General features: G+C 34.8%; 1 protein-coding gene across 1 annotated transcript in view; it reads left to right on the forward strand.

Moving 5' to 3' along the window:
* The window catches only part of TINAG (tubulointerstitial nephritis antigen), a 99867-nt gene that overhangs the window by 56932 nt on the left and 16620 nt on the right, over nucleotides 1-26315 (forward strand). Inside the window, exon 10 of the mRNA XM_059178283.1 lies at nucleotides 26247-26292. Coding sequence (XP_059034266.1) covers nucleotides 26247-26292 — 46 coding nt within the window. The remainder of the gene's footprint in view (nucleotides 1-26246; nucleotides 26293-26315) is intronic.

Below are 26315 nucleotides of genomic sequence, written 5' to 3' on the forward strand. Positions count from 1 at the left end.
TTGAATCTCCCTAATGGCTAGTGATGATGAACATTTTTTCATGTGTCTGCTAGCCATTTGTATGTCTTCTTTGGAGAAGTGTCTGTTCATGTCTTCTGCCCATTTTTTGACATGATTATCTGTTTGCTGAGTGTTGAGTTTGAGGAGTTCTCTATAGATCTTGGATACCAGCCCTCTCTCTGTAGTGTCATTTGCAAATATCTTCTCCCATTCCATGGGGTGCCTCTTTGTTTTGTTGACTGTTTCCTTTGTTGTGCAGAAGCTTTTGGTCTTGATGAAGCCCCAAAAGTTATTTTCACTTTTGTTTCCTTTGCCTTTGGAGACATTTTTTTTTTTTTTTTTTTGAGACATGTCTTGAAAGAAGTTGCTGTGGCCGATGTCGAAGAGGTTACTGCCTGTGTTCTCCTCTAGGATTTTATAGATTTCTGCCTCACATTGAGGTCTTTTATCCATTTTGAGTTTATCTTTGTGTATGGTGTAAGAGAATCGTCGACTTTCATTCTTCTATACACAACTGTATGTCTTTTTCAGAAGGTTTCATTTAACCACAAATTTCAAGCAGTTATTTAATACTACCAGGCAATCATATTCTGGATTCCTATTTTGCTTCATGCCCCTCCCTTCAATTGATTATCTCAAAACTTACTCTTTTTCCTTAAATTCCCAATACCTACATCCTTGTATTTTTAGCTCATAACCCTGAATTCTATTTCACCAAAAAGAATAAAGCAATCTGAGAACAACCCACAGTATCACAGATACCACCTACTCACATGCCTTTCTTCATACTCTTTCTTCCCACTTCTTACATAGATAAAGCATCCATATTCTTATTTAAATCCCTCTTGCTATAGTGTAGACTCCAAACCCTCTCTGCTCTTCAAGAATATAGGGAAACAATTTTCTGTTTTTTTCCTCTGTAATAAAAAAATATATTTCTGCCACAATATAAGCATGCAATTATTTCTCAGATAGTATGAAAAAAATACTTTCAAGATTGTCTAAATTTATTTTTTTCAATTTTTCTCTGCCGATGTTTTCTTAAACCTCTTCATCATTTTTCGCTTCCTCTCTCTTATCCACAAAAAAATATTCATTTTAAGTTTATCAATGACTTTTTCATTGCTATATCTATAAGTCAAAATCTAGACTTGCCCATACCCTCCACTGACTTTTCTTTACTGGCTGTGATTTTTCAGTCAGTTTCAGCTTGTTTTTCCCCCTGTATTTCTATACTTCTTACTGCTGGAATGCTTGAGGATCAGTTCTTAGTCCTTTTCTCTCTTCTATTCTCAGTTGTTCTCTTACCAGGCTCTCAACTCATCCTGACTTTGAGTACCATCTTGGTATATCACCAATGGAATCAATATCCCCACCACAGATCTCCCTCCTGATCTCCAGACTCCTATGTTCCCTGGGCTATTTGACATCCCCACCTGGATACCTAATAGATGACTCAAATTCAGTACTTCCAAACAGACCTGCAAATCTTCCCATTTCTACATGCTGAACAGTATCTACCTTTTCTATGTTAGTTGATGACAATGACATTTTCCACATGCTCTAACTGGAAACCTCGGAGTCTTTAGAATTATCTTTTATTCCTCTGCTTAAAACTCACTTCCAATGTCAGGAACTCTGTTGGGTCTTTCAACTTATATCTAGAATCCAACCACCTTTCATTGTCTGAACTACTACCACCCTTGCTTGAACCACCATTACCCATTATTTTGTACATGGGTCTTCCTGAATTTACCTTTGCTTTTAAAAGTCTAGTTTCAACAGAGAAATATTCCTTTAGAACATAAGTCAGATCTTGTCACTTTGCTCAAAAATCTATATTTTCCCATTTCCTACAGAGTAAAAGCCAGGGTCTTTACAAAAACCTGCATGATCTGAGGACTCTCCTATCTGTCGGCCAACACCCCCCTCAACTTCTGATCTCAATTTCTGTTAATCTTTACCTTGTTCTTCCTGCTTTGCTACCTTTTAATGTTTCAGGAACCCACACCCCAGGTCCCTCCCTTTGCCAAATTGCTTTTTATCAGATTTCCAATTCCTTAGTTTCTGTATCTCCATCTATTCTTTGCTTAGATCTCATCTTCTCAGTGTGACTTCCTGACTGCCCTATTTAATGCTGTTACGCCCTCTCCTCCAGCAAGTCTGAGCCCCCTTATCTGATCTATTTAAATTTTTTTTCATAACAATGATCACTTTCTAATATACAATTTAATTTAATTAGTTTTTTATGTTCATTGTGACTTCTGCATCCCTAGTCAAATGAAGCTACAGGAGAACAGCTGTCTGTATTATTGATTAATATTGCCAAACTACATAGTACAGTGCTGACCCATAATGTATTTAATACTTTTACTAGTATTAAGAAGGATATGTATTGCATGGAGCACTGGGTGTGGTGCATAAACAATGAATTTTGGAACACTGAAAAAATAAAATAAATTTTCAAAAAATTATATATTTTTTAACCTTACGCTCAATGCTAGCTCTTATTTAGTCCTCAACTTTAAATGGAATAGCTCTTTGTTGAGAAATAGAGTGAGGGGAAGTTTGGAGGAGATACCTGAGGCACTCAGTTTTAACTGAAATTTGTAATTCTTGGGCCCATGCTCATCAAATCAACTCTGGCCCCTTTGTTCACAGCTCAGAGAATTCGGTGGTTCTCAGAATATCTTGCATGTATCTTTGCTGTTATATGCTACTCTTTGCCCTTATTTTTGCCTCCCCTTACTCCATCTTCCAACCATTGTCTCTGGCAGGTTAGCCTGGACTTTGGCAGCCCAGTGGGCTTCCAGTGTAGTTTCTTCTTCAGTTGACCCTTCTTGGGTGTAGTGGTAAGGGATTGACATAATCTGATTGCTGTGGCCTGCTCATGTTCTTGACAGGTACTTCTGGACTGTCTTGCATATTTTTAGGGGGAAAATGTAATTGTGAAAGTCTGGAGATGAAGGGGGAGGGTTGTGGTCAGTGTTGTTGCTCAGCATTTATTCTTGCTTTGGTATAGAACAAAATGTGCGTTGTCATTATTACTCAAAGTTGTCATTGGGGATTATAGCTATTTGCTTGGTTCACTAAAGATACGAAGAAGTACTGGGATTTTTAAATCTGTTTTGTTTATTTTGTTTTTTTTATTTCTAATTGTTGAGTGACTTTTTGGGAAGGCAAATGGTATACAAATACCTTTGTATCTCCACTCAAACTAGAAATTCAGCTTTGCTTTAGTTCCATTTTTCTTCAGTTTGTAAGTCATTGTCCTTCTAAAGCTCTCCTTTCTATGCACACTTCAGTATTAATTTTTGTCTTTTCTAATGATGTTCTTGACTTAGAAAAATTTTCCTACCACATACCTGATGATTGAAATGATGTTTCTTCTCATTTAGAGAACTATGAAAATGCCAACATTGAGGTAGAGTCTTTCTTGATTTATTAGAATTGATCGTTTATCATCTCTTCCACCTATTTAGCCATGCTGGTCATGTTTTCTTCACTCTACTCCTAAATTCATTCATGCTGCGATTGAACAAGATATAAATGTGTTTCTATTTAATTACACAGACACTCTTTGTATATCTTCCATGTTCAGTATGTCAGTTGCAGTAATGTGTTCAGTTTTATAAACTTCTAGGAAATTTACCTTACATGTGTGGCAATTAGCAAGGCTTATTCGCTAGTAGGCAAATTACTTTTAGAGAATATGTTTATTTTTCAGAAATATTTTAGGTCATCTGGGCATTGTTAGGTGCCCTGGAGCAGTAGATTTTAATTCGTTTCTCCATTAGTAATTCCTGATGGTAATTACTGCATTCAGAAAATTAATGCATCAGTGAATTAGAGAGTAATCAAATAGACTGTGTAAGTTAATGTTCCTTATCAGACAGCTTAAATATTCTCTTATGAAGTACCTTGCAAATTTATCACAACAAATTCTACTTGCTGCCCTTTCTGTAGAAGACAAAGCTATTTAACTTACTTGAACAAATGATCTTTGTATTTCTTTTAAAGATCACTTTGACTATAAAGAATGTGATACAAAAAGGCAAATTATAGTAAGCCAAGTAAAAGATAACAATCTGGACTTGATAATTCGGTGGAGGAGTTGGGGAGACATGAATGAATAAAAAAATATTTAAGGAGAAAAGCTGGCAGATGTGACATGGTTTTGGAATAGAGCATGGGCAATGTGATAGGGAAGGAGTTTACTAATGGGCCTAATGATTTTGAGATGTCTTTAAGATATAAATATGCAGATCGGCATCAGAGGAGACAGATATACTGATCTCAAAGTCATAGGAGAGATAAGATTTGAAGACAGATGAGACTAAACAGAATAAGAAAAAAAAAAAGAAAGACTGATTGAGACTATACCATTGGGAAAATCCAATATTTAATGACTGGCTAGAAAATGATGAGTCTACAAAGAAGGAGAAAGAAGGCCAGCAATTTTTTATTTTTATTTTATTTTTTTTGAAGATTTCTGAGAAAGCTATAAAACTATAAGAATGATGTTCCAGAGTAATTTAAGGGATTGGTTCTAGAGAGAGACTGAGTGGCAAATTTCTTATATCGGGAGAAGGCAAAGAGGATGAGGTGAGATGAAACATTTTTAGCATTTAAGATAAGGGTAAATTGAGGAAAATTCCCACCAAATTGTTTGTTTGTTTCTCTCTCTCTCTCTCTTTCTTTCTTTCCATCTATCTCTAGAATGTAGAAGGTAAGGTTATCTCTAAAGGAAAGAGGTAGTGAGAGAGAGATGCATTATCAGAAATTTGATGTGTTGAACCATGATGATTTGCAATGATCATCTAGAAGTTTAGGAGAAGGAGTTGCCCAGAGGAACCTGAAGGGATTGCTGCACATTGCTGATGGTACCCTTCAGCCCTCTTGTATTTGCCTTCTGCAGTTATAGTCAACTGCTTTGGTGTTTGTAGCAAAAATGAGTAGTTGAATTCATTCAAGTTGGGCAATTTTCCAGATGGATACAATGGAGAGTCAGAAAAACAAGGCGTTTAAGGTGTGAATATTGAAAATATCGCTAAAATGACAGAAAGCTTAATAAGCCCAATTAAAAGAGAGAATTGATAGACTTGGAGAAAATAGAAAAATCATTAGATTAAAGGTCATGATGATTTAATTTCAGTGATTTTCTGATTCTCTATTTTTCTTAACTTTTAGATTTTTTAATCATTATTTATGAGAAAAAATATAATCATGTAATATTATGGAAGTAATACTTTACAAATTATGAATACAGTAATGAAGGATGACTATAGGCCATAACTTTTTTATGTTAGTGCCTAATTATGTTGTAATACTGATTGTCTACTTTGTAGTCATAAACTTTTGATATCTATTATATCTAACTGTGTATCTAGCCATCCACTGATCCATCCATCCAAACAAAGATAATTGTCTAAGAAAGTATAAAAATATTTCAAAGTTAAGTTTCCAACATATTTTTCCATATTTTCTGTACACATCATAAGTAGCAAGGATTCCAGGAGCCTTATTATTATTTAGTGTCATTAAAAATTACTTGACATAGCCTTAGTGTGGTCACCACTTGTTTTTCCCCATTCATCTTTTTTTTTTCTATTTCCTTTCTGAATAACAACTAAACATTAAGCCTGAATTTTCATGCTAGATTATGTTTAACTCAGGGCAAATTGATAAATTCTGAGCAGATGTTTTAATTAGAGGTTTTTATTTTTTATTTTTTTAAAAATTTTAAAGATTTTATTTTTATTTATTTGACAGAGAGAGAGACCACAAGTAGGCAGAGAGCAGGCAGAGAGAGAGAGAGGGAAGCAGGCTCCTGCCAAGCAGAGAGCCCGATGCAGGGCTTGATCCCAGGACCCTGAGATCATGACCTGAGCCAGAGGCAGAGACTTAATCCACTAAGCCACCCAGGCACCCCTTAATTAGAGGTTTTTAATGCATAGCAAAGTCTAAGAGAGTTTAATGAACATTTCAAATACACTTATTTCAAAAATGCAAATAAATATGTGAAAATTGGTATAGATCATACAAAAACATTTGATTTGGGTGTTAGGATATTTTTGAACTGCAAAATGCTTAGTTCTTTCTTTTTTTGCAGGGGGTGTACTGTTTTGGATAACAGTAGTGGCTGCAACAAATGCACTAAAAATACTGAATAGTTCAAATACGTTCAAATAAAATTGTATTTCTTGTTCACATAATAGTTCAAGATGGGTGATATTGGATTTTGGGTCACTCTCTTCCATATATGGTTTCAGGGCTCAAGCTCTTTGCACATTATTTATTGCCTTGCCATCTCTTAGGCTCACATGTGATTTCAGTCAGCTCATGGAAAATGAAGAGGAGCATGAGGAGGGCTTCTTAAGTTCATTTATGCAAAGCCTTGACTCATTCCTGACCCTTATTGTTCCATTCACATTCATTCTGGCTACAATTCATTTATATGGCTCTCCCAAGTACAAAGGTGGCTGAAAGATATAAGAGATTTGGCAGGAACATTTTAATATCAGAACAAATAGAGTTGTATTTTGGAGTAGAATTCCAGATTTTCATAAGTCATTTTTTAAAGATTTTATTTATTTATTTATTTGAGAGAGAGAAAGAGAGAATGAGCGCGAGATGAGGGAGGATGAGAGGGAGAATCAGACTTCCCACTGAGCAGGGAGCCTGAACTGGGATCCTGGACTCCAGGATCATGACTTGAGCCAAAGGCAGTCACCTAACAAACTGAGCCAACCACATGTCCCTAAATTTTCATAAATCTTAAAGAAAAAAAACAAAGATACACATTTTCAGTTTGGGGAGTATCAACTTGGTCTATATCTCTCAGACCCACTATGATTATGTGTTCTCTTTTTAGAAAATATTCATTGAAAAATTTTGAGAATCATTGCTTCACAAGCTTGAATAAGTTACTTAAAGTATTCAGTGCCAACTTTATCCATTTGCACTGATGTAGTAGTGTTGTACAACCCTCATACTTAAAAATCTTTCTGAGAATTATTATTCCATTTTACCAGAAATCGGAGGCTGTGAATGTTTAGAAACAATACAGAACAAATCCAAAAACTTTTCAGGTTTTCCCTTCTAGCTTCAATAAGAATATCCTACCAATACTGTAAGGAAAGTCCAGTGCCAAGATTCATCCAATGTCTGTTTACATCTAGGCTTTCTGAAGCAATTATTGTATTTTCTCTTTTACTAAAAACTTTCTTAGGGTAAAAATAAATATGTGCTTTTTTCCTATCTAAAATTCTAATCTCACTTACTCTGACCATACACCTTTCATCTTTACATAAAGACTTTTGCTCAAGTTTTTAACAAGAAACTTTTTAAAAGTCCATAACATGTGTCAAGTACTGTGATAGGCATTAGGAATACAAATACCAATAATATACTACTCCTGTCCTTAAGTAAGTTGAGAGAGAGAAAGCGGGCTGGAGTGGAAAGGGAGAGAGAGAGCCAAAAGGAGGAAGCAGGTATTAACACACAATGTCTTAAGAGTAGAGATGGAAATAGGATAGGAATTTATACTGAGTAGTGAGGATATGCAGCATATAGGAAGGCTCATAACTCCCATTTCTCCCATCAGAGAAGACTCTGATGAAAAGGTGACTTCTGCTGTAGAGCAAGTGGGAGTTAACTAAAAGCATATTGGAAGAGAAGACCAAGTTTCAGGAAAAGTGAAGAGCAAACATATACTTTCATAGTAAGAGAGAATATGACATATTTACAAAATTGGAAGGAATTTCATATGGGCTGACTGAAAAGCAAGGAGGAATCTAGTAAAAAATAAGACTAAGAGGTAGCCAAGTCACAGAGGCATTCTATTTAATCATAATTTTCTTACTTATTCCATGAAGCATAGCCTGGCTTTGCAGGCTTCACCCTGAGTTTGCTTCATATTCCTCCATTATCTCTATATTAATTTAAGTGTCTTTTCAGCAACATCGTTTGGTTTATAGTAAAAATTCCAAAAGTGTCCATGTGACATCTCTTCCCATATCCTGTGAAGTGATATTTCCCATAGAAACCAAGATAAGTCTTTCACATTTATGAGCAGTTCAGTTCAGCATCCTAGTGTTATCATTCTACTTCAAGATGAGATATATCTCAGCAACTATCATCAAAGAAAAGAAATGGGATTTCAAACATGGTTTGAAAAGGAAAAGGGATCTTTTTTTTTTTTTTTTTTTTTTTTTTTTTTTTTTTTTTTGATGCTTTATGGCAGAGCTGAGCTCTGGGAAATATAAACATCCATGAACTTGGCTGGTTTTCAGATGTTTATAGTCAAGAGTGGAGGCAGCCCTGGAACCAGTATAATGTAAGTGTATTGGTTCTGAAATGAATAGAAACACAGGAGGGAACCTCACCCAAGGATATGTAGGTGCATTTGGAGATAGTACAAGTGAGGAGTAAAGTAGGAAATGAATAAAGGTAAATATATTAATTATTCCTTAATGTTTTCTCTTCTGTGAACTCTAATTTATCCTCCCCTTTACTCATTTCTCTAATGGAGTCAGTTTTTAAAATGAGCTCATAATACATTGAAAGCATTAATCCTTTAACCTTATTGATTAAATTCTAGTTAATTGTTGGCTTTTAGAAATTAATTTCTATTGATTTTGAATGAGACAATACTTGAACTTTTATTCTATATTTTTAAAGTTATATATATATTTTTGAAGATTTTATCTATTTATTTGACAGACAGAGATCACAAGTAGACAGAGAGGCAGGCAGAGAGAGAGGAGGAAGCAGGCTCCCCACTGAGCAGAGAGACTGATGCGGGGCTCGATCCCAGGACCCTGAGATCATGACCTGAGCCGAAGGCAGAGGCTTAACCTACTGAGCCACCCAGGTGCCCCTAAAATTATATTTTTAAATTAATTGAGTAAAAATGTACCTGGGAGATATTTGGGTAAATGATGTGTAAGGACGATTTAATTTTTCCTCTCCAAATTCTTAAGTTAAAAGCATCAAGACCATAAAATGAATAATGCACTTCTTCCTTACTCTTTATAATAATATATTTTTATTACATTTTAAATTCTTACATAAATTTAATAAGGTTTGATTCTTGGTTGTACTCTTCAAAATATTATCTATTATTCAACTTCTATTATTTTTAATACTAAATGGTGTTTGCATTGCTTCATTGCTCTCATTTTTTCAATATTTATGCAGTTATTTTTCCCAATGAGATTTAAAAAAAGAACTCAGAGCAACTTAAATTAGAACTTGTTTTATTTATAAGGAAGACAGCGTAGATTTTTTTTTTAACTTTCTAAAGACTATTATAAAGAACACAGAATTTTTTTTTTCCCTAGAGAAATGTTATTCTTCAAGGATTTTGTTTTTGTAATACTTTTTTTTCCCCCTATAGCCTGAGATCTTCATATCATTCTTAAAGGCAACTTTCAAAAATGGAAATAACTGACTGCTGAGCTGGTATTTTATCTCACTTATGTTACCAAGTTGAAGTATTTCAATAGTAAATAATATTAAAAAGATAATCTGATTAAACTGACCAAAGAATTTACTAATTTTCAAACTTAAAATATTTTGTCTAAGATCAGTAAAATATCATAGATTTTATATATCAAGTAACCTAATGTAAAAGAAGAAGACACTCTGATATAGATTTTTCAGAGATTACATGCTGGTTAGCTTCAGAACCAATACTTAGTTCAATCCACTTCAATACTAATCTTTTTGATAAACCACTGGGACATAACACTGTGTTAAGAGTATGTATGTTGAAGTCAGGCACATCTAAATGATATGGCTGCCATTTGTTTACCTGTATTTAGCCTTTTGTAAGCTGAGAATAAAAAGGTGTTTGTGAGGGTTTACATGAGATGCAGACACAGTATTTGTATGCTTGATATATGAAAGTATTTAATAAATACCATTTACTCTTACTACAGTAAATGTTATTTCTATTGACTACTATTTATTAATATAAGAAGTGGAAATCAATGAGGCTATATTTGTAATTAGATATATAGTAACAAATTTTTAAATATGTTGCACTTTGCCCTGAATCTATAACATTTCGAAATAGGTTAAATTTTTTAGATGACTTCCTCAAATTCTGTTCTTCAGATTTTTTCCTTGTGGATGAAAACTGAACTTCTGATTTGAGAAATTTGAACTGATTATTTGGAAAATGAAACCATCATGTGTTTAATAGACAAGTGATATCATCTAAAAATTTCTTTAAAAATTAACTCAATATTCCTTTTCTAATATTTTCAAATTTTTAAATTTATGCATTATAATATAGCTGTAACATTGTGCAATTTTGTTTCTCACACAAATCCATGATTGTTATTTGGTAATCAACTTCAGAATGAATTTTGCTGGGGAATGGAATGTAGAATTATATTGTGTAATTTAATATTTTCCAAAATTTGGATGAATTTAATTGAAAATATTACCTTCAGTGGCACTATTTGGGTTTTTTTCTTTTTAAAGATTTTATTTATTTGACAGAGAGAGATCACAAGTAGGCTGAGAGGCAGGCAGAGAGAAAGAGGAGGAAGCAGGCTCCCCACTGAGCAGAGAGCACGTTGCAGGGATCATGACCAGAGCCAAAGGCAGAGGCTATAACCCACTAAGCCACCCAGGCACCCCACTATTTGGGTTCTTTAGGACTGATACTTTCCTAAAATGTATAAAAGTGTGACAAAACACTATTTAGTACCAAATTTAGGAAAAATTAGGCAGAATAAAATATCTTTTATGGGAGCTTCTTAGGTTGCTAGCGAAGACATCTAATTAAATACTATTCTTTGATTTCCTTGGAGGAAATCTGGACAGAATATGGATTTAAATTTTTTGAATAAAATTTTAAAAACCTTTAATTTTTGTGTGAAATAAAAGGATGACATTAGGTAATAGAGGAATTTGGTGAAATTTGAAACAAAATTAGCTTTGGTGCATTGGTAAGTACAGAAAATACTCTATTGTACACATAAAAATAACTCCAGAGCAAAACAAAAGCTTATTTCATGAATATTAAAATGTCCAGGATTTCAAGAACTTGGAAAGAATACTCACCATAATTTTGTTTCTTTAAATTAAATTCCTCTGAGGTTTAATCTTTATGTGTTGGTTCTTGACTTAAGATCAACTGTCTTTTTTTAAAGTCAGGAAGTACCTTTCTGTCTTGTTTTTTAAAGAGTTTTGGTCAAGCATGCCTTTATGGCTTGGCTGGTAAAGCATGTAACTTTTGATCTTGGGGTCTTGAGTTTAAGCCCAATGTTGGGTGTAGAGATTACTTAAAAAAAAAAAAAAAAAAAAAAAAGGGGCACCTGGGTGGCTCAGTGGGTTAAAACCTCTGCCTTCGGCTCGGGTCATGATCCCAGGGTCCTGGGATCGAGCCCCACATTGGGCTCTCTGCTCAGCAGGAAGCCTGCTTCTTTCTCTCTCTCTCTCTCTGCCTGCCTCTCTGCCTACTTATGATCTCTCTCTGTCAAATAAATAAATAAAATCTTTAAAAAAAAAAAAAAAGAGTTTTGATCACAGTGAGTTTTAAAAATGTAACAGAAAAATTTTTAAAAATTTTTATTTATTTTTAAAATTTCTTTTCAGTGTTCCAGAATTCATTGTTTATGTACCACACCCAGTGCTCCATGAAATACGTGCCCTCCATAATACTCAAAACATGTTGAGATGAGTGAATGCTTTTCAATAGATACAATGTTGTATTTTATCAGTAATTTTCTGTAGTTAACTAGTTACATTTCTTGAATTTATTACTTTGTGAAGGCTCATAGGTTATATACACCAATGTGCATGGTTTATTTCCATTTTATTTCAAGTTTCACAATTTTCTTCTCAAGGAAACTAAAAGTCTGTTTATGTTATTGCCTCTTCAGATTTTGGTAACATTAGGATAGTCTCATAAAATAAATTGGATAATTTTCATATTTCTGGAGCAATATGGAAGGTAACTTTTCCTTAAAACTCACATTAAATTAGTTGACTCTAAAGCTATTTTGGGGTAATAGTTATTTTACATCTTTAGCAACACACTTTTTATCCATTTACTTAATTTGGCTTTAACTCTTTGATTAAATTGATATTTCTCCAGAAAATTAACTCATCAAGTTTGGTTAGTCGGGTATGATAATAATGTACTGACAACATAGTAGCAGTTGTTGCTAACTCCTTGTGTAGGGTTTAAATTCTTGGCTCTGTTCTAAATGTTTCACATACATGAACTCAATACCATAATCCTGCTCCTGATAGAGTTAAAAATATTCTCAAAAGATGTATAATCGAAAAAGCATTTTAATAACAGGATTCTGATATTTTGGCTCAAAAACACTGGGATTATATCTATATTTATATTTCCTTGCATAATATCCATATAGAGATTATTGTATATATAAGTATTTTTGAGCTATTTTAAAAAGTCACAATGTGAGAAATATTAAAATAAAATTACAAAGTTGAATCACTCTTGTGAAGAAAACAATAATAAAGTAGAAGTTACCCAATTTCATAAGGCATGAAATCAAAGCCAACAAAATTTTTTAATTAACAAAACAAGCTATTAATCTTTTTTTTTTAAAGATTTTATTTATTTATTTGACAGACAGAGATCACAAGTAGGCTGAGAGGCAGGCAGAGAGAGAGAGAGAGGAGGAAGCAGGCTCCCTGCTGAGCAGAGAGCCTGATGCGGGACTTGATCCTGGGACCCTGAGATCATGACCTGAGCCGAAGGCAGCGGCTTAACCCACTGAGCCACCCAGGGCCCCAACAAGCTATTAATCTTATAAAAATATAGTCCACTCAAATTCATATAAAGTAAAAAATACAATAAAATCAAAAAACTGTCATAAATTACTTGCTGTGGAAGACAACATAATTCGCTGAACTTCTATGGTATCTTGAAACGATGCCTCGTTTCAAGATACCATAGAGCATTGTGTGGAGTTTTATCAAATGAGCCCTTTATAGCTTTATTTTTTAAAATATTTTATTCATTTATTTAAGAGAGAAAGAATGAGAGAGAAAGAGAAAGAGAGAGAGAGTGCATGAGAGTGGGGGAGGGTCAGAGAGAGAAGCAGACTCCCTGCTGAGCAGGGAGCCTGATGCAGGACTCCATTCTAGAATGCCAGCATCCTGGCCTGAGCCAAAGGCAGTGGTTTAGCCAACGGAGCCACCCAGGAGCACCAATCCCCGCTCCCCGACCTTGTATCTTTTAGTTTCCCAAAGACTCAGTTCTGATTCACAATAACCTTAGAGTCACATGTAAAACTCTGCTATTGAATCTGTAGTTTCCTTTCCCTACCTGCTTTTCTTTCAATTTGTTTATAATACTTGCACTTTATTTATCTTGTTACCCATATGTCTCAATCTGCTCTCTACTAATGTCACCAGTGCATTAAATCCAATCCTTCTTTCAGTCCCCTGAGAATGCAAATTAATCTCATAGAAAGTTCTCTTATCGTTGATAAGTTTTCTGAGGTATTATCTTTTTCCAAGAGCACAGGACAATGTTTTATATGTCATGAATACATGTTTGCTGTCAAGTGCCTTTCCCTTTTTCACCTCCTCCATAAAGTAAAAGAAATCTATCCAGATTCTGTGATTGCCAACAGAGAGGGTAGATTGTTCTTTGCCTCACTCACCATCTTGTTCACTGGTACAATCCCCAGTCCACATTCTGAATTGAAGTTCAGGTTGATGTGTGCAGCAACTTGCTTCAGTGCTCTGCTATGTTGGTGCTTCTACTCAAGCCCTTACCACACCAACATGATGCATGATACTAAGGGCTGATTAGTGTTCAGCACTACTGGATAAATCTTCCTGTTTTATAGCCAATTATTACACTTCCTTTATAAGGATTATGTTGCCTGAAATGTTCTGCTTTGCTATCTCCTCTTAGTCATGTCCTGATGTCTTTTGGTAATTACTAGGAATGACTTAGGATAAACACAGGTATGGATAATGTGGTCAAAAGACAAGAGATGAAGTAGGTATCAGACAAAGCTTGTAGAGCCCTGTTATTTATAATTAGAGTTTTGAACCTTATTCCAAGCTTTAGCAAAGTTATTTTCAAGTGCTTTCAACAGGAAAATTGCATAATTGGCATTTTTAAAAAAAAAGGTCACTTTATGTGATGCTTAGAGAATGAATTTATGGGGTTTAAGGTGGAACAGGAAGAATAATTAGGAAATTAATGTCAAGAAATGATGGCAGCTTAGACTAGCTTGGTAGTTCTAAATATAAATAAATGAGTGTGAGGTTATATCTTTTTTGGTACAACTGACAAGACTTGGTAATTTGAATGAGTAGTGACTGGAGAGGTAGGTATCATGAATATACCCAGGTATCCTTTTTGAGGAAGAGATTGTACAGATTTCCATTTACTGATACAGGGAGCAGTAGAAGATGAGTGGGTAGAAATGGAAAAATCAGGAGTTCAATGTAGACATACTGAATTTGAGATTCCTGGAGACATTCAAATGGAAAGATCAAATAACCAATTATATGTATTTCTGGAGTGAAACTATAGGTTTTTATGAGCCCAAAGAGAAACCATTGAGAGTGGTCCGGTTTTAGATGGTAGCTGAAACCATGGGAATGGAAAGGAAGAGTTGCAGACCCAAACCTGAAGAACCCTAATATTTAAAGGTCAAATAGAGAAGAAGGGGCTAATAAAGGGGCCTAAGGTCAGAGAGGGAGGACCAGCCTAAGTAACACACAGACATAGGAGAGAAAAGTGTCCAAACAGGCAGGAGTAGTTAGCAATGTGAAATGTTGCTAAGAGGTCTCAGAAAATAGTTACTGAAAAATGCCCTTTGGGTTTGGTGCTATCAAAGTCTGCAGAAGAAAAGAAAGTATAAAGAGCAGTTGGTTCTTTTTGCTAAAGCTTTGCAATTTTATCTGTAGTTATAATTGGAGATTCAAATTACATGAAAATGTTTTTTATCTCCATCTTAAACCCTTCCAGATTTGAGTTCACTTATGTGAGTTTACTTAGCATTCATATGTTTTTTCTATTGTGTGTGTATTAAACTTGATGAAAATAAACCTAATAAATTAAGACTATACAAAAGCTAAAAGAGTTCTTTGGGTACTATATTGAATGACTTCCAAAAGTACTTTGACTTCTTTGGGAAAAAAAAAAAAGTGCAATAATTTAGTTTGTGTAGATACCCCCCACATTGATTCTCAACTGAAAATTTAAGCACATTTTATTGTGCAGTGATTAGTGATTATTTACCAGACACCTTGCTAGATGCTGAGGATAATACGATAAATAATGTGAAGAGCCTTAATAAGTAAAATAAGACCTACTAATTTGATGCAGCGATGGAAAGCTCTCAATCATTCAAGGAAGCCACTGGGGGGAGTTCTGCAGACTCTTGAGATTCTTTGAGTTGCACTAACAGAAGAGCGGCAGTGGAGAAGGACTCTGGAGACGGTGCAGCTGATAAATGAGGTTTATTTTTCTTCTATTTTCAGTGCTGATTGAATCGTGTTGCCTTTGTATGTCAGCACTGAATCAAATTGACAGAACAGTTTGTGCTCCATTTGTTTTCTCTTGTTTGACATTGGTGTCTCATTGATTTGCCATCTCAAACCCTGACCAGGTCCATTCTACTCTATAACTGCGATTACTATGAACTGACCTTTTACAAAACAAAACAGTAGTCAAAAAAAAAAAAAAAAAAAAAAAAACCTTTATTTATTTTTTTTATTTAGGTGCAGGCATGGTAGAAAAATTGTTCTAAAAAGAATTCTTAGAAAGCTCTCTTTCTCTCATAAGAATGTGGCTTAAAAATACATATGATATAATGTGTATGTGTACACACACACAAACACACACACACACACACACAAAGGTCTCTAAGGTCTCTTTTGCTTAATGACAGATTGTGGAAACAATACTGTAGAGCATAAAGAACTGGGTTTTGGAGTCAAGTTTAGGTTTAAATGCTTATTCTGACTTTCTCCTTAGGTGACCTCAGAGAGGGAGTTGAATCTCTTTGTCTCTGTTTTCTCATCTATGACGTTGGATAATAATTTAATGCTCACCATCTTGTTGTGAGGATTAAATGAGACAGTGTGTCTGCCACCTAGTAGGCTACTCACTTTACAGTCAATTTAATTTTTTAAAAGTTCATACTTCCTTAACTTTTTCCTTAATATTCTGAAAATATTTTCAGAATTATTTTTAGAAACTAAAATTTGGAGTTGATTTTAATTATGGCATTAATGAGTACTTACCTATGGTATACATCTTTACACATAACATTATTATTTAAAATTTTTTGATCCAGCTTACACTGAGAACACAAGTAGATGGGTAAGAACGAGACAGGAAAGAAAATGACTGTAGGTGAAAATGAATAACTTCTTTGGTAAATGTGATAAATGGTCCATGGCCTTAGATTATATGATTCTATTTCTACCAAGAAAGCCGTGTAAATAGCAGGAGTTTGGTCATGGACACTTTAATTCTACTGGATTGTGTAAAATCAGCATGGTTGGAAATAACAATTTCCTAGTTGGTAGACATCAGGGAAAGACATGGCATCTGAACAAATGGGCAGTTGAGGAAGATGATCACAGGCAATTTCTTAGATTCATAAAGACCTGGGGCAATGGGTTATGCCAAGGCTGAAAATGGCCTTCGGTAATTGGGAAAGTGCACTTTACCTTCTTGTTGAATGAGTGTTAATGTCTGTGGGTAGTTCAGGTTGGGGGGGGGGCTGTGTGATGGGATTTTATTAGTCCCTGGTAGTGTGCTACCTTCTAGATTTAGCTTAATTTTTTTTTTTTTTGTGACTTTGTCCTATAAAACTCATATCTTCTGTGGCAGGTGTTGCCCTCAAAATTTCAAAAGTTATAGAATTTACATGGAGGTAAGGTAAAGTAAATGTCTGAATTTCCAGAGATGTGCAGAGGGATGAGGGGACATCAGGAGTAGGAAATAAAGTGGCTTCTGACTTCTGTCAGCTGGAATATGGATTGGCTATTTCTTAAAAGAGAGCACTTTTGGGGTAATCACTGTACATTTTTAGAAGGCATATATTACAAGCTCACCTTTTCAGAATCAAAGATCAGGATTCTATCCTATGTTCCAAGAATGTGATATATATGATAATCATGATGAATGAACAAACTGGAAGATTTTGTTAAAACGTCTGGGATGTTATGGCAATTTCCAATGTCTTCTCTAAGCAGAAATATGGAGGATATTACTGACTACCTTAGTAAGACTAAAGAGAAGGTCAGACCAAGTCTGTATTATAATAAAAAGGGAAAACTTGCAGAAATATAAATTTTACAGGGGATGATATTAATGTGAATATGATGTAATATTGACAACTTTGATTTATTTTGATACTCAAATAAATTCATTAAGTATTAGTCTTTTCCATCCCCATCATTGTAATGATTATATCCATTAAATTTCTGGATACAAGTGAGATGGTTGGGTGTGACGAATGCATCCTTGATTGGAATATTATAATGATCAAACTGTTCTTCTTGCCTCCAACTCTATTTTCCATTTTAGTCTTTGCTCACCATGACCAGCTTTATCTTTTTATCCTTTTATGGCTGTCGACAATCTTTCTCCTAAAACTTTCATGGTTTCTCTATGAATGCATGCAGAATAATTTTTGGCATTAAATGCTTTTCTCTCAGGTATGCCCTCATTTCCTCTTGGTGAAATACCCACTGAGTATTACTCCCACGTTAAAAGACCACCAGAGACGTGAGTCAAAGCCAAGCAGCAAGGGTCATTTATTGCAGGTTCGAACCTGGACCTCTGTGCCGCTCGTTGCCGATAACGCCGAGAGGTCCAGAGCTGGGTTGGTGCAGGGTTTTTATAGACAGATACAAACAAGTTTCGGGTGGGGCTGAGCTGATGGGTTGACAGTTTGAACAGGTATACTTGGTGCCAGCGGATTGGTTCAGGGGTCCGTGCGTGCGAAACAAGCAAAGCAGTCTTACAGAAGCAGAACTGGCCGGTTAACCCGCGCGCGCGAAAAAAGCAAGCGTTCGTACAGAAGCAAAACTAGCTGGTTAACAGGATAAAAATGCATTTCTAGCCAGGGGGCTTCTTTTGGTCTTTCATTGGCATCTGCTCCAAATTACTCAAGATCTATAATGCCTTCTCCATCTTAACCATAAATGATCCCACCCCTTTCTGTCTTCTGCTAGTCCTATTTTTTATTGCTGGTGTTATTAATTGTGCTTTAGATACTAGTACCAACTTAGCCACTTACCATATAATTTTGAAATGTTACTTAAACCTCTTTGGGCTTTAGTTGCTTTATCTATGAAGCAAAGAAATTGGAGTAGAATCAAATTAACACTTAGTGTTAATGGTCTTGACAACTCAACTCTGCCATTAGCTGATAGAGATAATACATAAATAAATGAGCTTGATTTTTCCATAAAAGTTTATTTATGAAAAAGACAGTGGGCCAGATTCAGTCTGTGAACCATAACCTGGAGTATACTGTAATCTCTGAATCTCCTTTAAGTACTGAGATTTTATGAGAGGATAAGCTATTTCTATTCCTAATATCAAAGGACTAAAGTTTTCCCTCACAGCGTGTCTTCATAAGATACTAAACAAACTGAGGGTTTTGGAGGGGGTAGCGGTAGGGGATGGGGTAAGGCTGGTGGTGGGTATTAAGGAGGGCATGTATTGCATGGAGCACTGGGTGTGGTGCATAAACAATGAATTTTAGAACACTGAAAATAAATAAAATTAAATTAAATTACCCTCTCCCCCCAAAAAGATACCATCCTAGTTAATTGTCACTGGTGATGATGGAAATTTTTGATCTTGTACTCCTTCCCACAAGTAAGATTATGAATATCTTAACATATATTCTGTCAATATTATGAATATCTTAACATATATTCTGTCAATATAGCAAATGCAGAGGGTTCATTTTCTCAGTTCCACAGCTGATCATTCTTACCAGAGCATACCTGGGCACAACTGTTTTGTCATTTTCTTCCATACGTTAAATTCCATGTGGTATTATCCTTACAATATTTTTGTTTTCTAAAATATTAGGGTGGGATAGGATAAGCAATATATCAGCAACTCAGTAAATTGTGTTGGTTGGATAAGTAATTAATATTAGGAGTGCACGCAGTCATTTTTGACATTTTCATACACACAAAAAAATTGATCTTTCACGAATTTTCATAGCTTCTCCAAACTATGACAAAATTGGTAGCCCCTTGGCAGAACATATCAATAAGAGTACCTGATCTTAAGCTGAGTAAAACCTGACTTGATTTACATTTTGCTTCAGTGGAAAACGAAAGGAGATGGGGAATGCCCTCATTTTATTTTGATTTCCCCTGCAGTCTCTTTTCTTTTATCTTTGATCTAGCCTTAATTAGCACCTTCTAGAGCTCTCTATCCTATTCAACACTGCCACACTCACTAGGCGTGAGCATTTTTTGAATGAAGTTAACTGAGTGTCTCTGGGACAACATTCATAAGGCAACAAAAGCCTGCTTATCTTTGCCTCATTCTTGCTGCACTAATCTTTTAAATCTTTGTGTAAAGGGATCTGAGAGTCTATCTGCAATCTCACCTTTAAAAGCAAAATCCTATATCCAGAGTACTCCTATCACTTTTATCGGCTTGAGGCTCATCTGGTGGTTTCTTTATACCTATATCCTATCTGACTTTCATTTCCTTAGTAAGGGCTGCAGTTCCCCATCAGGCTCTTATATATTGGTTCCCTGTTTTCCTCCTAAATTTCCTGTTTTAGTAGGCTGTACTGCACAAGATTTCTTTACATGTCCACTGTAGATAAACTTAATTTTTTATCTGTGTGGATTTATATTCACTAATACAGAATTGGTGTGCTCAGAAAACATGAGTTTGAATTCCTATCATTAGTCTATTGGGTATATACTGGGATCCCAGAAGTGGTAAATTGTCAGGCACATTGAAAAATTATGGTCTAGATGATTCTGAACCAGTATATTACACCTACCATCGATACAAAATAAAACTTTTTTCCCCTCCTGGTAACTCCAGATTCTTAGATGAATGTGAGATATGCTTTAAAGAACTTGATTCTTAAGCAAATGTGATCTTGACACGTGAGTTAGGAGATAATTATTCTCTTCACAGAGTAATTCCTCAATCTGTAGAAAGGCTCTTTCACAGTTTCTTTTAATAATCAGCTTTGCTTGGTTCTTACAGTATTTTACTTGTCAGAAACCTTGAAAAGCAATGAATTTAAAGGTTAATACACAGAACCATTATCAGTAGAGAGAGCTCAAGAGTAGATGAAGCCACTCTGTAATTACAGTCTTAGGCAATAACACATCAACCTGATCGTCAGGAACATATTTCTGAGTAATGTGAGGTGCACTACAAATAACACCACCGTGGAGGAACCTAATCTTTCAACCTTAAAATCCTAGAATTAACCTTGATTCTTTTTTCTCCCTTTCTACTTGGCCAACAAATTCCATCACGTTTTTTAAAAAGGGTTTTAATTAAAATCCCAGTAAGTTAACATACAGTGTAATATTATTTACAGGTGTACAGGTTAGTGATTCAACACTTCCATACATCACCCATTGCTCATCATCGCCCCAAGTGTGCTCCTTCATCTCCATCGCCTGTTTCACCCATCCCCCCACCACCCCTCTGCTAACCATTAGTCTCTTGTCCATGATTAAGAGTCTGTTTCTTGGTTTCCCTCTTTTTTTGGCCTATGATCACTTGTTTTGTTTCTTAAATTCCACATATGAGTGAAATCATATGGTATTTGTCTTTCTCTGACCAACTTATTTCGCACAACATAATACCCTCCATTAATTTTATCTCCAAAGGAGCTCTCAAATCTGTGTCTTCCTATTCATTCAATTCACTTGCTGCCATTAGAATTCAATTCCTTTGCTCAACAAATATGTTTAGGGTTGACTATGAATGTCTAAGTCACTATTCTAAGTGTTGGAGATAGAGGTATTAAAAGAATAAACAGGATTTCCTTTCTGGGTCTTACATTCTTATTCAGAATTACATTATTTCTTGCTTTGATGACTAACATTTATCTCATGCTTTTAATCTCTTTCCCCTGGAATCTCTTTCTCATTCTAACACCTGAGTTTTCTCTCTGAAAGACTATCTGGATCATGGCATTACCATATTTGAATGACTATCACCAACTTTCAAAGCGCCAAGTCTGGTGGCTGTGAGTGCTCTTTATGGCCTGATCTCAATCTGCTTTTCTATCTTGATTTCCTGCTGCTCCTTTCACTGTTCTCGAATCCCACAGAACCAAGTACTGGTCTTAGGATAGGCTTAGAATAAGATGAAGTTTTACCAGCTCTCTTGTGATTTTGCACTTACTTATTGTAATTAAAATTCTACAGTTTCATTTGTACCATAAGAATTTCTATTTAATTCTGTGAAAGGAGTCAACTTTGCCCTCTATAGACAGTTAATTTCTTTGTCTGTAACCCATAAAATTTTTTAAAACTTGCTTTTATAAAAGTAGCAATTGTGGATTCAAATTATTTCTTGGGGGGCTTCTGATTATTTTTATATTTGTTTATTTTTCATTTCGCTTCTATTAGATGTATTTCTCACTCACTACAGCAAACTATCCATTCCCAGGCATCCTCAGGAAATGTGGTGCAGTGGCTGCCCAGATTTTCCAAAACTGCTTTTTCCCAGGTGTCACTAAATTTTAAGAGAAAAGAAGTATTAATAGGTCTTAAATAATTTAAACACTTTAATCTTTCTCATTAAATTGTCAGCTTCTTGAAGGCAAAGGATATCTTCTTTGTACTCAACAACAGTTTTCTGAATAAAGGCTGAAATAAGTGGATGAATTACACAGAAATTCTGTGCCTCTTTCTTTTTTAAAAGAGATATTTAGGGGAATATAAAGAAAACCTAAAGAAAGTCATATGTTCAGTTGTCTTTTATTTAACGTATCTAATATGACCACCACTGAATATATGCACGTCCAGCACAAAATCAACCAAAACTAAAGGAGAAACAACAGTAGCACTTACAATTTAAAATCCTGTGCAAAATAGTTACTCAGTTCTAATAATTTTGGTATCTAGAAATAGCTTAAAATATGCTTTTCATAATTCTAGTATTGATTAGCACAGTTATCTGAAAAGAACAGCATCCTTTTTACAGAGGACATCCATCAAGATATTCATAACCTTAGCAATACAAAATGTTATATCATCCTTGAATGGGTTTTGATGCTTTACCCTACAGAACTGATGGTCTTTCCAAAAAGAATACTGATGTTATGCAAGAGTAGTATATCCAGAACTACCTAAAAGAGGGCATATGAGACCAGTCCAGAAGGAAGAGCTTAAAGGAACACATGCTTGAAGTGAGAGATGTAAACATAGACTCAACATAGGGAACCCTCAGTTCTCAGTCCTCCTCAGGGAATGTAGTATGAGAGCTGCCCAGATATTTCCAATACCAGCATTTTCCCAGGTGTCATGAAATTTTGAGATAAAATAAGTATTAATATATCTTAAAAATTGAAACAATTTAACTTAATGAGGCAGAAAAAAATTCAAAAGAACAATATAAAGTTCATATGAAGTAGAATTTCTTGAAGCAAGAAAAGCCACTATCAAGATCTTTCAAACTTGTGATCCTGTTGTATCATTTGTTTCAAATTAGCAGGTTAAGGAAACAATCTCAGCAGAATAAGGTTATGGTTCTGGTCTAGCTAAAGAAATGTTTACAAATAGTCCTTAAAATGAAGATGTATAAGTAAGTGAAAAAAAGTGTAAATAGTTATGTTTAGAGTATATATGAATGTAATTAAGATCCTTATGTCCCCAAGGACAGCCACTGATTTACAAGAGGACATTTGTGAAAATACATACCGGTTTCTAGAATTTTTAGCCTACTGGTAAAAAGGCAAGACAAAGTCTAGTATTTTAGGAATATGTATGTATATATATATATATATATATATATATATATATATATATATGCATGCCTTTCATAGATAAAGAGGAACTCTCTCCCATAAGTGAGCAATATAAGTAGTCTTCTTGTTTTGTACCAGTTAAACTTTGTTTTTGCTTGGATAAAGGTTTTAATTACATGAGTTTACTATGATACCAGTGGAAAATCACCTAGGGTAAAGTGATTTTTTTCCAGTCTCTCAGAAAGCATGGGATATTGAGAAAACAACCCACAGGTTTATTTCTCTGCAATACCCCACTGTGACTCCATGGGCTGATTACCATCATAGAAACTGTCTAAAAATGATACAGGTGAAAAAAGATAAAGGAAATTTGCAGTGCCAACATTAGATCCTGTAATGAATGGACCTTGCCTGTCATCTGACATAGAGGCTATAACATAGGGAACTGAACAATAGTTTCCTTGGTGAGGTGTGATATCTTCTTTTTATCTGAATTTCGTGTCAAGGTTAGTATTCTTTGTTTATAATTTTCTTTCACAAACGTGCAAGTCTTTGAAACTCTCAACCTCAGTGGACTTATTTTCTTTTTCCTCTCTCACCTCTATTTGAAGACTTGTTTTGTTTTTCTGTCCACTTTGAGAATATTTATAATAATCCGAATGCTGCCATTCTCTTTAGGTTAGATATGTGCTTTCATAAAGACATCTTAAAGTTACAATGAACACTGCTGTTTCCTGAAACTTAGAGCAACTCTAAAAAGTTGATAGATTTACAAAATAAGTATTTTTGCTGTCTATTGTACAATTGAAAATATTATTTAGATAATCCTATCAAAATGTATGGAGCATATGAAAAAATTGTACAATAGTAAAAATAATAGTTTGTTTTTCTTAGATGTCTTCAAATTAGTTTATTTTACTTTTAATTTATTTGCTAATACAAGAATAAGACAAATGACTACATTCTGAAGTCTCTTCTACTTTGTGAGAAAATGTTCTGTTTCCTTAAATTTAGTCTCTGATCTGTTGGTAATAGAATTATGTATAGTCATTGTTTTGCTAAATCTGGACCTTAGTATGCGATTATGGATGTTCATGCCCCCAAACAGTGTCTCAGTATTTCTGAGAGTGCCTAGGGGTATCTGAAAAGGACTTAACAGCAAATGCAATACTCAACTCCTGGTTTATTTTCCTTGCTTGTCTTTTCTGTTCCCTTTGTTCAATTCTCCTTCATCTTTCCATGCACCTTCCTCAGCGAGCTGGAACCCAAGAAGTTAGAAAGATCTTACAAAAGGGAAAGAAACTTGGTATTAATCTCTATTTGAGTATCATTAGTGGGTTTTATACAATATATAGTTTTTAGAGAAGTAGCTCTGTGAGGTTTATATTACAAGTCTGGCCTTTTCCGAAGGTCTAAACTTAGCTAAATCCAGTGTGGATAGATGTGAGTGACAAAGAACAATCCTCTCAGTTGCTCCTCCTGTCTTCTGACCTCAGCTTGGGTTCTGGATCAAGCTTGTCCTGTCTGGATACTGTTTTTTGATTAGGCATTCTTTCTTAGGAGGCTCATTAGGGCCTCAAGTGAAACTACCCTGAACTTCTCAAGAATTTGGTGGAATCTCAGATAAAGGATTCCTTTTCTGCCTGTTTTAATTTGAATGTTTCCTTAGATACTTCTGATTGCTCTTATATTTTATATAAATAGATTAAGTAACTAGTAGCTGGACCCCCTGAAAGGAAATTTGATTGAGGTAAAGGCTTTTTGAACTTGTTATAAGAGTCATGAAAAATGAGTAGAAAATGAGCAACTCAAGGTTTCAAATATGACATACTACTTGAAGTACATAATGACTTTGAAGATTTGGGGGCCCTTATTGTAAGCAATAATTTTTGTCAATGGTGGTAATAGTATTTTATAGAAAAGTTACAAGGATATAAATATAATTATAAAACTACAAAATGGTTTCAAAATTAAACTTGCTTGAACTTACACAGTAAGCTGCCCAGAATATTTGAAACCTTAAAGTTTTCTAGCCTACTATTCCTGTGTGTAGCAGAAAACCAAGAGAGAGATGGGAAGCATTGCAATCACCACTCCTAGCCTCTGTCAGGAAAAAGAGAAAGAAATGTTGCTTTTTCAGGGTTATCCCATCTTTCACATCATTTTTTCTTCCTCCCCTTTGTGCCCAAGGATCTATATGGATTAATATATTTTCTTGAATGCCCCCAAGATCTCTACCATAAACCTGCCTTCTTTAGGCAATATCTCTGTGCTGTGGTGCCATCATTTTATTCTATATCCTTCTAAGAACAGCTTTTAAGCAAATGGAAGTGTTAAAAATATTTGAATGAATTTGTATATCTTCCAGTAATGTTTTTCCCCCCCAAAGAATGTTTGTTATACAGAGGGATATTAGGTTTAGTGGGGTGATATGTGGGCGGAATTGTTTCCTCACAATCCATCATAGCATGTGAAAATGGTAGTCCTTATACTTTCTCTACATAAAACGGTTGCTGTTCAAGACACACTGCAGTTTGAGACTGGATATTTATAAGATGAGGAAGTACATAGGATTTGGAATCTGGGCTCAACATCTCCCACTCTATGTTCTTAGACAAGGCTTGTTATTTTATTAGTAAACAGAACATGTTATTAACATCCCCTTACTGGGTTTAGTCAAGAGAAAACATGAGATATTGTAAGTTTGGATTCTTTATGGATTGTTATATGCTACATTGAAAATGAACCAGTTGTGGGAGTGAAAGATTAGGTTTGCATACATACATACATGTGTAAACAGAAATCTCACATTAGACACGTATCCATTGTTTGAGATAATATATACATATATATATTTTCTCATAAATTCTTTTATCTATGATTGTTATCTGTATTTATATTATTGTTAACAGTAGTCTTGGAGATTTTTAGTTTACACCATATAGGGTAGAGTTCCAGAGGGCTAGATGTGAAGAGGGGAGGCTTCATTAAGTACTTTTAAACCTCCATACCTCAGTTGCCCTAGAATTTATCTTCTTTGATAAACAAATTTGATTTTAAGCCATTTGGACATAAATAACTATATTCTGAGCAAGTAAATAACATTATGGTCAAAAAGAAAACCACACAGGCACATTTTTGTTGGGCCATGATGACAACTCCATAGTAAGCCAAGATTGGGCCATAACGAAAAAAAAAAAAAGATAAAATTCTGACAATAATTTATATTTTATCAAGGTGCAAATCAAATATTTTTAACCATGCCAGTATTTTTTTCATTATTTGTAGATGGGGCACACTAAAAGGAGCACAAGGACAGAAAGAAAAATTCTGGGTATGTAACTCTTTCCAACTGAT

Source organism: Mustela lutreola, chromosome 6 (assembly GCF_030435805.1).
Source record: "Mustela lutreola isolate mMusLut2 chromosome 6, mMusLut2.pri, whole genome shotgun sequence".
NCBI lineage: Eukaryota > Metazoa > Chordata > Mammalia > Carnivora > Mustelidae > Mustela > Mustela lutreola.